At 48.7% G+C, this 15,651-nt stretch overlaps 1 protein-coding gene across 1 annotated transcript; it reads right to left on the reverse strand.

The window, feature by feature from the left end:
• Window positions 1-11,234: 11,234 nt before the first annotated feature.
• LOC120676171 (LRR receptor kinase BAK1-like) lies at window positions 11,235-15,031 on the reverse strand. Its single transcript, XM_039957397.1, has 4 exons — window positions 14,444-15,031; window positions 13,568-13,828; window positions 12,543-13,457; window positions 11,235-11,968 (listed from the first exon to the last, which is right to left on the reverse strand). The coding sequence occupies exons 1-4, from the start codon at window positions 14,883-14,885 to the stop codon at window positions 11,505-11,507; spliced, it is 2,082 nt and encodes a 693-aa protein (XP_039813331.1). The 5' UTR covers window positions 14,886-15,031; the 3' UTR covers window positions 11,235-11,504.
• Between the last annotated feature and the right edge of the window lie 620 nt (window positions 15,032-15,651).

Raw genomic sequence — 15,651 nt, forward strand, 5'->3', positions numbered from 1 at the left:
ACACCACGGGAAAAAATCCAGTTGTCTCTTGCCCACTCTTTACTTTCAAGCACTTACATTCATGCAATTATTCATGTGCTTGACCTTAGAGATCATAGCTTAGCTCTACCTTGCTTAGTTTCTTATCTAGTTGTTTCTTCGTAAGCTTGTGTGGTTTGCTTAGCTAGCCGGTTAGTGAATTGAGCCTTACTAGTATTGCATAGGTTAAGGTTGCTTTACTTTGTTTTAGAGATTTGAAAAAGGCCCAATTCACCCCCCTCTTGGTCCATCGATCCTTACACAGTGGTGAGGCCTTGATAGAACTTCTGGACGACATCCTCCCTTGAGAACTTGTGATGAGGTACGGCACGGATGTAGTCATTGAAGCGCTCATAGACTTCCGCAATAGTCTCCGTCGGGGCTTGCGCGAATGCTGCAATCTTGTTGCGCAGAATCTGGGTCTTGCCCGGCGAGTAGAACTCCGTCGTGAATTCTTTCATCAAGGACTCCTAATTTTGCACCGTGCGCGGTGGTAGAGAATGAAACCATTGCAACGCTCTCCCAAGTAGAGAGAACGGAAAGAGCCTCGCTCTTATTTGATCTTGAGTCATCCCTTGCATGTCGAAGGTGCGGCATAGTTGGAGGAATGCTTGAAGATGTAGATTAGCGTCTTCTTTTCTAGTGAAGGGCGAGCTTTGCACCATCCTTATGATTGAAGGCTTGATCTCGAACGGAACTCCAATGTTGTCGAGATTTTGGATCGGCAAGTCCCGAACGTCCGGAGTGCATAGCTCTCCGATCGTACGCTCCGGCTCCGGTAGCGCCATCCCTTGGTGAAGTGGCGCCTCCTTTGGACTTGTTGGTGGAGTTACTTGAGGTGAAGACGATGAATCGTCGGCTTCAACTTTTGGATCTACTAGTTCCGGCTTCCTTGATCGTGCTTCTCGTCTCCTTTGCCTGTAAATTTTTTCTGGATCATCCACAAAAATTTCGGGTTTGTTGGAGATGCTCCCGTCCATCTCCTGTTAGGGGTTAGTGAAAAAAGAAAAATATATACGAGATCTAAAAGATGAATATAAAAGAAAAATAAAGCAAAATCTAGATTAGATTGATTTTCGTGGAATAGATCCGTTTTTTTAGTTAGTTAGCTCAGAAAAATAAGAGATCTAAAAAAAAGTCAAAAAAAGAAAAATCAAGAAATATTTACGAATGCAAGTAAGATTGGATCTTAAATCGATGGTTCCCCGGCAACGGCGCCAGAAAAGCTTGTTGACGCTCCTTAGCGCCCCCGATTTATATACCGCAAGCGCACGGTTTCGTGTAGCTTTTCCCTCAGAGTATTCCCCCAAGGTTTATCAATCCACGGAACCAAAGAGACAAGAAACAATCTACTAGCATACAGATTCCTTTGTGTTGAGATGGTGAAAACGAATCTAATCTATTAAAAACGACAAACACCGAAGGTACCAATCTAGATCACCTAGATCATGCATATGTTGTAATTCCAGCTAGATGAAGTGAAGTAAGGTAGATGTGAATCTCAATGAAAAGCCTCTTTAAACCCAAAATCTCCAATCCGATCCCTCGATACTCCGCATACTCTGTGGAGACGGCCTGTCACGACGCCCCCATTTTGAACGAAATACCCTGAAGCAAGTCGAATCCCCTTTGGTAGTTCCGCCATGAACCTTTAGCCACCATGACTACAAGATCATGCTAAGCGATCTATCTTGATAATAGATCTAGGATGAAGCAAACCCAAAGAAAAAAACGAAATTGAAAGAGAGAACATGGTCGCTAAACATTCGGAATCACAAATAACTTCACCATGAATGATTGTACATCACAAGATCACAACCGGGGCCCTACCTTGATCTTGATGATCCTAGCTCCAGAACTCCGATGTGGTCTTCCTTGCAAGGTTCCCACGTCAGCTAGGGCGAACCCTAGACAACTAGCACGACCCTCGGCTCTCCGAGAGGTGTCCCTCTATCTTCTCTGCTCCTTGGCGTCGTCTCTCGAATTGATCTCTGCGTGAACCTTGGGGAGGGGTCTTTAAATAGCCTCAGGGAACCCTCGATCAAAGGGGAGGTCGAACCGACCTAGAAAAGGGCTGGGCCGGCCGGCCCAATGAGCCTAGGCTGGCCGGCCTGGCTCTTTCCTCCGCCGGCTCGTGCTCATCTTTCTCCCCAAGTCTCCTAGAATCTTCTAGAGTTTATGTCTTTCACGATTGCACCCCATTAGACGTCATTATCTTCGAGATTTCTTCGAGGAGAAGGATATGATGGAAAATCCTTCCTTAAATATCTCTTTGCTTTGCTTAACCCCGAAGTATCTTGATCTTATCTTGTGGGCTTTGTCTTTTGGGCTTCATTGGAGGGTGCATGTGCATGAACGGGCCTCTAATCATCATGGCCTTCGATCCTTTGTTCGGGCTTTGGCCTTCGTCTTTCTTCGTGTCATCGCGTCATCGTGGGCTCGCCATTTCATGCTCCAAAATTGGTCAAAAACCTGCAAAAACGAAGTACCTCCAAAATATATGTGCAAACGCGAAAACGACGAATAATTGGGCCGAGGTTAGGATGGTTAGTGATTATGATATTAAATTAATGCCATTATCAAAGTTAAACAGGGGATAAAATGGATACTTAAGGGGCGTCAACAACTAGTTGAATACCCCGCGCGTTGCTGCGAAATTTTAGAGTAAAAATATTGAAGTTCAGTGTGCTGAAAAGATAGAGTTATGAAATTGCAGCTAATTTTAGCATTGAGATATATGGCATGGTTGTATATAAAAATGCTTAAATACTGAAGTTGGTGTATATATAAGAAGTTCTAGTTGCTGAAACTGATAAAAGATGAACCATAATAGTTACGACAACAACGCTTTAATATTGAAATGGAAATTGTCTGCATTATTTTGTGAAGCAAGAGATTGGACTTTGCATTGACTCTCTTGGATAAGTGAAGTTTATGCAAAAAAATAAAAAAATAAGTGTGGGCAACACAGTTGTGTAAAATGTTGATAATTGGAAAGAATATATTTTGTTTAATGGTTTCATTGGACAAATGTAGATAATTGAATTGGTTATAGATTCTCTACCATCGTGATCCACATTACTATAGTATAATAGAATGTTAGGAATGGGTGTGATAAAAATGAATGAGGGACGTTAGCACATACATTATTTTTTTGACGTTTTGTTGCTAATTCCATCATATGACAATAATAAAACCAAGTAAAAAGGTAAGAACTCTTAGTGGGTTGTGGAATACCATGATATGGGGTTTCATTCAGATCCAATGGTGGAAATAAAATGATGATGTGGCTTCACTATATGTGAGAGAAATAGCTATTAATGAATATATTTTGTTTAATGGTTTCATTGGACGAATGTAGATATTTGAATTGGTTATGGATTCTCCACCATCGTGATCCACATTACTGTAGTATAATAGAATGTTAGGAATGGGTGTGATAAAAATGAATGAGGTACGTTAGCACATACATTATTTTTTTGACATTTTATTGCTAATTCCATCATATGACAATAATAAAACCAAGTAAAAAGGTAAGAACTCTTAGTGGGTTGTGGAAGGCCAGGATATGGGGTTTCATTCAGATCCAATGGTGGAAATAAAATGATGATGTGACTTCACCACATGTGAGAGAAATAGCTATTAGTGACTCTTAGTGGGTTGCACTTATATAAGATATATAGATAGCACGCGACTTTATGCTCAACACTTACATATAACTCTTTGTCCGTTTTACTGCTTGCAACTGTCAACCGAAAGAGTATGCATGCAGTGAGAGGATGTTTCTTTTACAGTAACATGAGCAATAAAAAAAAGGATATGTTTTCTTAGAATGATCATTAGTCTCTCATCGAGTGTCCGTTATTAAATCCATTTGCACCATTATGTTTCTTGGAATAAAATCTACGAAACAAGATCCATATTTGATATGTTTTGAAGTTGTTTTATGAGCCAGTCAAGTTATATTGATTGCAAGTGATAACTTATGCACAACTTATGCATAAAGTGCAAATTGATAGATTGTTTTTTTATACAACTTAACAATAGACATAGATGCAACGCAATTATACTATATATCAACTTATTGTATGCCTATTTTTTCTAGTGACAACTTTAGACAAATGTGTCAACTTGTAAAGATTGGGTAATAAATTATTCATAGACACTATCATATAGTATATATATGTTAACAACTTATATAGAGATAATATGGATACTTCATAGAAGTAACAACTTATATAGAGACAATACGGTAACTTGTGTAGATACTTCATAGAGATAAATAACATGAAGGTAAAATAATTTTTTATAGCAATTTATCTACATAATTTATTGTTTGGTTCATATATAAGTTGCTACATAAGTATATAGTTAACACATAAGTAGCTACGCACATTAAATATATTGCGACATTATAAAAAATATTTCAAAACATATGCATCATGGGTCTAGTCTTGTAGATCTGATCGAGAAGAATGCAATGGTACAAGTATTTGAAATCGGATTAAGCAGGAGAAAGTTATCATATTTTTTTGAGTTCAAACAATGTAAAAGTAGATTATTTTTTTAGAAGAATCATCACTCTTTATTGATTGATGACTCGAGGAACTGCGATACAAACGCCTTCAGGCGGTGACAGCAACCATACCATTCTACCTAACTCACGATAAACCGAACTTGTAGCTAAGTTATGAGCATCTACATTAGACGCTCGACCTTCATGAACAAATTCTGCACACACGAAAGCTCCTGCTTGGCCCTGATCTCCTCGACAATGTGTGCATATACTCCCTTGCTCCCACTCTTGATATTCCTAACCACGCTGAAAGTAGATAGGCCATGATAGTCCAATTTCTTCCGACGAGGGCCGCAGCAGGCCGTAGCAGGTCGTGGCATACCTTTTTCCAAAATAAAAAAATTGTCGGATCTGAATAGGCAGCCAGAGTGGAATTTCGGTCCGGAACGGAAGGGGCATGGTGGGCTGCTCAGCTGTATTTGTTCCAATTGGACTGTTTTTGGATGGGTCAATTTTCGGCCCAACTTGAGCGCGCCGGAAATTTATCCAAATTCACAGCGATTTTTATATTTTTATATTTTCGTATTTTATAAAAATATATTTTCGTTTTCAAAATTTATAGGAATATAGGCCGGCCTTCCCGCTGCCGAGCGGCCGGGACCTGGTCGCCCCGCTGCGGGGCGGCAGGGGCTTTTCTGCAAAAAATTGCGAAATTTTTTGCAGAAAAACCCCTGGAGGACCGGTAGTCCGGCAGCGGGGCGGCTGGCTCCCCAGGCCGCCCAGCAGCGGGGCGGCGGGCCCCGGCCGCCCGGCAGCAGGGTGACCGGCTCCCCCGCCCTTATATAAGGGTTGGCTGGTCCCCCCCACTCCTCATTTGCATCACTAAAATTCCAGAAACCAAGAAAAAAGAGGGAGGGAGGGAGAGAGGCGAAGCCCTGCCGGATTTTCGAGCCGGCGACTCCAGGTAACCAAAATTTTTCTACGCTTTACAAATAGATTATGTTGTAATTATTTTTATTGACACAGTAGATTAGCAATCAGTTTAATATCATTATTGTGTGGCCAGATATGTCGAGCAAGCTTCGTTTTCAAGTTTATTATGGTGACTACTATATTTCTCATGATGCGTATGGAGTAAATCTATCAGCTTTTGAACACAGAGAGTGCGGAATAGATAAACCCTTAGAGAGGAGTTTTGGTTCCATACGCAAATGCCTTCACGAGATATTCAATGTGAATCCAAAGACCCATTTTCCTAACTGTTGTTGCGCAAAATCACCGTAACATCACATCCACTTTCGTGGCCAAGAAGATGTATGGGGTGATTCTCGACAAAATTGATTATGAGCCAAAATTGATAATTAGAGACATAGACGACCGTTTTAAATACAAAATCAACTATGCAAAGGCTTGGCGGGCAAAACAAAAGGTGTTTGAGATGAGGTTCGGCACATATGAGGCATCATATGATAACCTGCCTCACATGCTGTCAGCAATTGTGCAGAGAAATCCTGGAAGCGCGACTGATATCTACATTCTACCGAGTTTGTATGGGGGACCTGGATTTCTGCTCCGTGCTTTCTTCTATCTTGGTGCATGTGTGAGGGCATTTATGTATTGTCTTCCTGTTCTGTGTATCGACGGCACATTCTTGACAGGGAGATATAAGGGGACAATACTGACAGCGATTGGAGTTGATTGCAACAAGCAGGTGATTCCTATCGCCTTTGCTTTTGTTGAGAATGAGAACACAGAGAGCTGGTACTGGTTCCTTGAACATGTGAAGATTCACGTTGTTGCTGCAAGGCCTGATGTTTGCCTCATCAGTGACAGGCATACAGGTCTTCTAGCAGCAATAAGGCAACTACATGAAGGAAGTCGAGGACAACCTCCTCTATGTCCAGATGTTGTGAGTAGGTGGTGCATAAGGCATATGGGTGCAAACTTTTATGAGCGCTTCAAGAATAAGGAACTTATGAATTTGTTCAAGAGGTTGTGCACTCAGAATCAGCAGCGGAAGTTCGATGCTTTGTGGCAGGTGCTAGATAATATGTGCGCCGAGCTGCTAAAGGAACAGGCCTCAACCTCCAGCCGTAGACATTCAGGTGGCGGACCTTTCACACAGTGGATCAAGGATGCACCTAAGGAGAAGTGGTCAATTCTATACGACACTGGTGGGCGTCGATATGGGATCGAGACAACCAACTACGTAGAGTGTTACAACATGGTAATGCGTCATGTTCGTGGATTTCCTCTTGTTGGCATAGTTGAGTTCATCATGTACGGATGCACAAGGTACTTCAGAGAGCGATACCAGGCTGCTGCTGTCTTAGTTAATGATCCACGAGTGGTTTTTTGTAATATGGTCACTAAATACATGAAAGAAAAGATTGAAAAGGCTCACTATCACAGAGTGGTCTCCATGGGCACAAAGGATCAAAGGTTTGAGGTTTTATGCAAGGACAGGATAGGTCAGGGTGTCCGCAGACAAAGGGTGGTTCAGGATTGCTTGATAACGCCGGAAGGCAAGGTGTTTTGCAGATGCAAGAAGCCATAACTTCTTCACTTACCATGCGCCCATGTCATTACGGCATGTTCAGAATCTGGATTGGAAGCTGGGGTTTTTGTTTCTGAATATTACAGAAAAGAAACCGCTGTGCACACTTGGGGCCATGAGATATATGGCATAGGCAGTCTGGGATCATTCACTACACCAAATATCCCTCCAATGTACATTCCTAATCCAGATGCTAGGAGAGGGGTAGGTCGACGGCAGACACTTCGTATCCGTAATGGAATGAATGAGTCTGAGGCAGGAAAGAAGAAAAAATGATGCAACCTGTGTGGAGCAGACGGTCAAACTTACAAAAAGTGCCCTAAAATGCATGAAGATAATGCTGGTGTCGAGGTTGGACCTTCTGGGAATCCCATCGATTGATTGCCTCCGGATTTTGGAGCCCGTCGCGTTTAGATTTCGTTATGTATGGATATGTATTTGAACCAGATGTATGGATATGTATTCCCACCTGTATGTGACAATTACATTTCGTTGTGTATGGATATGTATTTGAACTAGATGGTAGCATGCAACAATACAAAGGTATTTGTGTAGTAAGGTTTCTTGGTTGCAATTCTAAATGTGTAGGTTGCTTGAATTAGATTGCTAACTGAATGTAGTGTACTGAAAATAGAAGGATAAGGACCATAAATTCCCGGCTTGCAATACAATTTTGTAAACAATGCTACGATTACAAAGCAGAGGCCTAAGGCGTTCGTACTACTATGGTAAATAACGCTGAGACCTTTGCTGTAAACTAGGTACTTTAACAATGAAAAATAGTGGCATATGCAACACGGTAACCTCGTGTTGTGACTAAACCTGACATGTCTTAGGAAATGTAAAATGCCGGGATTATATGATGTTGCTTTACTGAGTGCACCGGGGATATTTTTCCTTCCTAATAGCTTCAGGCCCTGCTTCCTTAGCACGGCGGGCCCTCTCTCGCTTCCTCTCCCTGTCAGCTTCATGTTCCTCTGCCTTATGACGTTTCACTTCTGCAATCCTCTTCTGAATCTCTTCCTGATCTTTCTTGCACTTCTCCTCCATCTGTTCTTCATGCAGCATTCGTTGCCACCTTTGTGCAGCCCACCTTGCTTGATGCTCAATATGGTCCTTATCCTGCTGAGATTGCTCGGTGTCTAACCACTGCACGAAATCACATAGATGCGGTGGAGTCTTTCCCCAAATCATGTTAGAAGTCATTACCGGATCCGAAAGTGGCAAACTGTGATAGTGTTTTGTAGTACCTTTGCTCGATCCTTGCCGTAATGCTTGGGCGGATCATACTCGTAATTCTCGCACATGAAGAACCTCATGCCAAAATCGTCCCCCAAAACCCTAGATTTCATTAACTTGCACAAGGATCCGTAAAAGCACATAGGCACCTGAACTCCTTGGGGGACTGTTTCCCTCACCTTACTCCGTGGAATGTAGGTGGATCCTGAGGAGGCCATGGTGTTGAGCTCTGGCAATCACAAGTGCGCAATCAGATTGCTAATGTACTGTATCACAAACTGATTGCTAATGTACTGTATCACAAACTGATTGCTAATCTACCATGTCAACAAAAATAATTACAACATAATCTATTTGTAAAGCGTAGAAGAATTTTGGTTACCTGCAGTCGCCGGCTCGAAAATCCGGCAGGGCTTCGCCTCTCTCCCTCCCTCCCTCCCTCTCTTTTCTTGGTTTCTGGAATTTTACTGATGCAAATGAGGAGTGGGGGGACTAGCCAACCCTTATATAAAGGGCGGGGGAGCTGGTCGCCCTGCTGCCGGGCGGCCGGGGCTCGCTGCCCCGCTGCTGGGCGGCCTAGGGGGCCGGCCGCCCCGCTGCCGGGCGATCGGTCCTCTAGGGGCTTTTTTGCAAAAAATTTCACGAAATTTTTGCAGAAAAGCCCCTGCCGCCCCGTAGCGGGGCGACCAAGTCCCGGCCGCCCGATAGCGGGGCGGCCAGGGTATATTCCTGTAAATTTCGAAAACAAAAATATATTTTTGTAAAAAACAAAAATAAAAAAAAATAAAAAACCGCCAAATTCACAACTAGAAACAGGCCCACCCAAGAGGAGCCTCCCGATTGATGGATTTGGTGGACTTTGGGACGAGGCAAACGGGAAACCCAACGATAGGTATTGGTGTATCTTTTTTTTTGATGAAACAGGAGGGGGGTTCCCCTACTGGTTATATATTAAATTAGTAAAGAAAAATAGTTATTACAATCCTGAGTTACGAGAAAAAAAAAGGAAACAAAGAAAATCAGAGAAATTACAAATGGTTGTTTATCCATTCTTGTAACTGTTCTTTGATGGAGTTCGTTGCTCTATGCATAGCCAGAGCCAACTCTTTCTTGAGGATGCTTCGACCTCCCTGCACAGAAGGTGATAGCTGTCGAAAGATGAAATCATTGCGTGACATCCAAATGCCCCAGCATCCCAGGATTATAACCTCCATAAAGAATGGGATATTGAGTTGTCGTCTGAATGAAGCGACCACCTCTATGTGATCTTAAAATGTTGGCACCGTGAGCTCTAAGGATGCCCAGAATTGTGTGGCGAAAGGACAGACCAGAAACAGGTGCTCAAGAGTTTCCCTGGAGTTTTGGTTGCAGAGGACACAGTCATGTGATTGGAGGATCATCCCTTTCCTTTCCAATAGATCTCTTGTACTCAACCGATCTTTTAGGAGTAGCCAAAAAAAGACTTTGTGTTTGTGTTGATAGCAATTTTTCCGAAGCCATTTATAAGTCGAGGGACAGACGCTTGACCTGTAAGTTGCTTGTATGCTTTAGAGCTTGAGTAGAGAGGAGATTCCCAAATGTAATTCCAAGTGTCATGACTAGTGGTGAGCTGAAGTGAATCCAATTTTTCATTTAAGAGCAACAACTGAGAGTAGGCTTCTGAAGAAAGTGGTAGGTGAAAGAGATGATCAATAGGTATTGGGGATAACACTTTCTGAATTGTGACATTCTTCACTTTGGTAAAAGAGAAGAGTTCAGGATAAACTTGTGCACAGACTTGGTTTTCCCACAAGTCCCACCAAAGTAGACAGGTTCTTCCATCAGATAATTTGACTGAAGCGAGGCCCTTGAATTTGTCCAGCAATTTAAGGTATTGGTGTATCTTGACCCTCACAAAAAAAGGTACTCTTGATTTTTCTCAAATATCTTACGATTCATTTCACCTATCTAAAACAAACAAGTGGCACTGATAAGTGACAAGTCATGTATGCAGTACGCGCAATGGCGTCCTAAAAGCTAAAACGGTACAAGACTCTACTTTTTTTGTCATTTTGAAATGTGACTAACGAAAGTATCAATCAGTTAACTGAGATACGAAAGTATCCATCGTAAATGCTTAACTAGTAGTAGTATTTAACGCTGAGTGAAAAAGAGGGTGTCATAGTCATGTATCCATTATTAACCGCCCTCATATACAGCTACGGAGCTACCTTATCTCTAGGTTTTTATGGACCTGCGGCTAACATATGATCCTTGCAAACCTCCAAATACTCCACTGCAAAAAACCTAACCCACTATCATACAAAATAAGCACACACGGTCACAGTAATTCAGCCTCAGCTCACCACCTTGGGTTTCGCTCTTTTGGATCAGCTGCGCTCTTCTTCTTCTTCCGCGCTACTATATTGCTTGGTAGAGTCTGTTTTGTCCGGCCCCTCGGCCTCTAGCGCAACATGCAAGCCCAGGACCACCTCCTCACGGCCTGTGAGATTTCATCAGCCAGCTGACAGCCCTGTGTCTGTGTGTGTGCGATCACAAGCCAGGACCCCCAACACGAGCAACGAACAAGACAACGCAGCAATCTATAGCTCACATGCCTTCCAGGACGCTTGGCTCCTAGTCCTTTCCTCCCTGCGGCCCTGCCGGAATGGCGCCAGCGGCCAGCGGCCAGCGGCCAGCGGCCAGCGACATCTCCCCCGGCGATCCAGCCAAACCGGGGCCCAGGGACAGCATTGCTGGTACACTTGGGAGTCACAACTCACAAGGGCTCAGCGAAAGGTGTTGCTGCCTTGCAGTACCTGACTACTGAGTCCTGACTACCACCATGCAGTGGCTGCACGCCGATGACTACTGCATCCAAGTCATCAGCGTGCAGCCATGGCACGCATTCCAGGGCGGTGGCAATAATACAAATGACACATCATTAGCGTTCAAGATCTCATCATCCTAGGCATGTGCTTCCTAAGATCAGCGATTACTGAATACTGATTAGTGCCTGCTAGTAGCTAGCTCAGACGCTTTTCTAAGATCAGTGATTATACTGACTAGTGATCCTAGACAAGTAGTAGTAGCTAGGTTACACGGGCGCCCATACATGGCACACTGTCAGGCATGTGACTCGCGCATGAACACTTGTTACAGCGGATGAATGTTTTTACGCATCCGTCAGACTCATCAGAGGGTGCCCAGTTCTTGGAGCAGCTCGGCCATCGTCGGCCTCTGGTCCGGGTCCTCGCCGGTGCAGGCCACGGCGATCTCCGCCAGCTTGGTGGCCTCGGCCGCCGAGTAGCTCCCCCGCAGGTTGCCGTCGACGAGCTCCTCGACGTCGCCAGGCAGCTGAGCCGTCGTCACCGCCACCTTCCTCTTGCCGGCGAGCACCTGGAGCACGATGACGCCGAACGCGTAGACGTCGCTCTTCTCCGAGAACCGGCCCACGGTGGTGTACTCGGGCGCGAGGTACCCCATGGCGGCGCTGGCCTTGAGCGTCGAGAAGACGAGGTCGTCGACGAGGAGCTTGTGCAGGCCGCACCCGGAGATGAGCGGCCGGTAGGCGTAGTCCAGCAGGACCTTGTCCGCCGAGATGTTCTGGTGGACGAGCGCCGGCTTGCTCGGCCTCGCGCTGTGCAGGTACTCGATCCCTGCCATACAAAAAGTTTGGCAAAATTCAGTTGATTTGCGAGTGCTGAAATTCAAATTCACCAGTTTTTCAAGCACGCTGCTGATGATAACAGCAAGTACAGTGAGACGATTGCTGGAGACCTACAAGTACCAGAAAAGTTTTGTGGACATGTCACGCGGAGCAGAGCTTTTTCAGAACAGACAAAGGCCCTGGATTCTGCGCAACATGTGATCGAGCAACCAGCACAGCACCGATGGATGGATCCATGTACTACCTTCCATCCGGTGATTGCAAGAATCAACGTGCCCATGCATGACGCACGCGATCTTGGCAAATTTTCAAAGTCGTTGCCAAATGTCGCATGCATGCCATGTGTTTTTCAGGCAGATCAAGATGACAACTAGCCACCACCAAGAGTCTAGCTAGAAGCATCATCGGCTTGGTTTGTGGATTGCTGCTGTATTTTCGTGTGTGTGAAGTGTGAACTAGTATGAAACGGTGTGAATACAGAGAAGATTTGGCCCTCAACAAGCCACTAGTGGAAGATCACTGATGACACTAACTGATGGCTGGAGAGTGACAGTCCACTATACCTCTGGCGATGCCCTTGATGATGGAGATCCTCGTGGACCACTCGAGGACACGGTGGCCGGCGGCGGCGTTGTCGGCGTCGACGTCGAGGAACTGCGACAGGCTGCTGTTGGGCACGAAGTCGTAGACGAGGAAGCACTCCCCGCGCGCCCTTGAGCAGCAGAACCCCCGCAGCGCGACCACGTTGTCGTGCCGGAGCTCGGCGAGCAGCCTGAGCCCCCGGAGGAACTCGGCCTCCTCCTGCCGGCAGCACGTCTTGCCCAGCCGCTTCACGGCGACGGGGGTGCCGTCGCGCAGCGTGCCCCTGTACGTGGCCGCCAGCCCGCCGGCCTTCTTCCCGCGCCGCCCGAGGAGGTTGAGCTCCGAGAAGTAGCGCGTCGCGGACTCCACCTCCTCCGTGCTGATCCGCAGGCTCTGGGCCAGCACGTCCTGCGAGGAGAAGCCGAGCCCCGCGCCGCCGCCGCCCCGCGCGTCGGCGAGCGGGTCCCAGGCGTTGGAGTACTCGAGGCTAGCCAGCGCCGACGACGCGCTCTTGCGGGCCGACGACGCCTTCGCCGCCGCGGTCTCGGTGCTGCAGCGGCCGCCGGCGACCGTGGGCGGCGACGGCGAGCCCCCCGCGACCCTCTGCATGCGCCACCGGCGCCACGACAGCGCGAGCAGGCCGGCCTCCGTGGCCGCGAGGAGGGCCACGGCGACGACAACCACGGCCGCGAGCGCCTTGGTCGAAGGCGCGCGCCCGTGGCCGCCGCCGCCGCCGGGGGCCGTGACCTGCGGCGCGATGCCGGCGCTGAACGGCTGCGGCCGGTCGGGGTCGATGAGGTCCGCCGGGGTGCACGGGCGGAGCGCGGGCAGCCCGGCGCCGCACAGGTCGGTGTTGTTCCCGTAGTGGAAGCCGGCCTGCAACCTGGCCGCCAGTTCTTGGGACGAAGCAACCAGAAAATTATTAATCAGCATGATCTCAATCATGAAGAACAGTAGCTAAGCTCGCGCGGATGGACGAATGGATGCGAGGAAGAAAAGGATTTACCGGCGGGGACGCTGCCGGTGAGGGAGTTGTTCCTGACGTCGAGCGCGACGAGGCGGGGCAGCTGCGCGAGCCTGACGGGGATGGAGCCGAAGAGGCTGTTGAAGCTGAGGTCGAGGCGCGCGAGCAGCGGGAGGCCGCCGAGGCTGGCCGGGATGGCGCCGGTGAGGCGGTTGGACTGCAGGGCCAGGACGGTGAGCCTGGTGAGGTTACCGAGCTGCGTGGGGACGCTCCCGGTGAGCTGGTTGTAGCAGAGCTGCACCACTGCACGGGGCACGGGCACATCAATTAACATCATCATCATCATCATCATCAGATGCAGATCAATCAGAAATTCAGAACCAGTGCAAGCTAGAAACATTTGGCAGGAGTAGCATGGACACGCAAGAACAGAGAGCAGCATCATACTAGGCTAATAGCCGGTCCGACTAGGAGTACTAATTTGGCATGAGCAGATGCAGAGCAGAGCATGGGAGTACCAAACTGGGAAACGGCCCAAGGAGGAACCAAGTAAAGTAAATCTGGAACGAAATGTTGGTGGTGGTATCAGCCAAGGAGTGTTGCAATCTGCCCAGCAAGAGCTGCTTGATTGGGACTTCTGACGACAAAATCCAAGGGATATACAGAGATTGGATTTGGAGTCAAGAAACGCCAAAGCAAGTCGACGACCGGAACAAACAATTTAAAAACACAGGAGGCGAATCAATCATCGATCCGAGCAACGCGAATGCAGCAGCCCGCGCACGCTGAGTCCACGGCGCCGCCACATGCATGCGATGCGAGTGCGGCCGGGTCAGCGAGCGCTAGCAGGGCGGGGAAGGTTCCGAGAGATCTCAGGCGCGCGCATCTGCGAGCGAGAGAGAGCGTAGCCAGCAGTACCTTGCAGGGACGCCATGGCGCCGAGCTCCGGCGGTATGGGCCCGGAGAGGTTGTTGACGTTGAGGTAGAGGTCGGTGAGGCCCCGGAGCGCGGCGAGCTCCCGCGGGACGGCGCCCCGGAGCGCGTTGTAGTGGAGGTAGAGGCCGGCGAGCGCACGGAGCCCCGCGACGGCGGGCGGGAGCGTGCCGGCGAGCCCCTTGCCCTGCAGCGAGACGTTGGCGACGGCGCCGCGCGCGTCGCAGGCGACGCCCTCGAAGCCGCCCCCGCAGGGGTCCCGCCCGGGCGCCCACGACGGGAGTAGGCGGCCCGTCGGGTCCAGCGCGGTGCGCAGCGCCAGCAGCGCGCGCGCCTCGCCCTCGTCCGCCGCGCGCGCCGCGCCCAGGGCGAGGACGAGGAGGAGGAGAAGGGAGAGGGCGGCGGCGGTGAGGCGCGCGGAGGCCATGGCCCCCCGGCCCTCGCTGCGCGGGTGCTGGGAGTGGGAGCTCGGGAGAGGCCGCCGGGCGCCGGGCGACGCGGCTCCCGGTGCTGGCGCGCGCGAGGAGAGGAGGGGGATGCAGACAGGACTGGGGCGTGGGCGCGTGCAGGGGTGAGGGGTTCGAGGCCACTCGGGTGGTGCTCCAGTGGTAATAACGTGGAGGCAGGCCCGCCCCGAGAGCAGCGGCCGGGTCGGGTCAGGCGCTCAGCTCTGAGGAGCAGGCCCGAGCTGTCAGTGACCGCAAGGCCACTTGGCGTCCGATCCGTAGGGCACCTGGGCACGAACAAGTTGTGTAGTACGTGACGAGGAGCACCTACGCTGCACCACGCACTGCACACCGTAACTGCACACCGTAGGAGACGTGGGCCCTGCGTCTGACCGGCGTAGACTACTGCACGTAACAACAAGGAGCAATGCCCGCCGGTCAACTGCGTGCGTCGATCGGGTCCGGTCCACGTATGTATATTAACGGCTTAGAGCAGGTATTATAAGAGGCTGGGAACCGACTGGGATCCGACGTGGGGAAGAGAGAGAGCATCAACGGGCTGCTGCCGAGTCGCCGGCTGAGAGCTGCGACGCATTAAAAACGAGCGCAGCAACCAACTGAGCGCGGGCTCCCAGCCGGTAGCGGGCTGGGACCATAAAACTTGCTCTTACGGCTGCAGCTCGTGTCGACAGCAAGGTACGACGGAATGGACGATCGCGATCCAACTTGGAAATCGGAACGCGGCCG

This window comes from Panicum virgatum, chromosome 5N (genome assembly GCF_016808335.1).
Source record: "Panicum virgatum strain AP13 chromosome 5N, P.virgatum_v5, whole genome shotgun sequence".
Classification (NCBI taxonomy): domain Eukaryota; kingdom Viridiplantae; phylum Streptophyta; class Magnoliopsida; order Poales; family Poaceae; genus Panicum; species Panicum virgatum.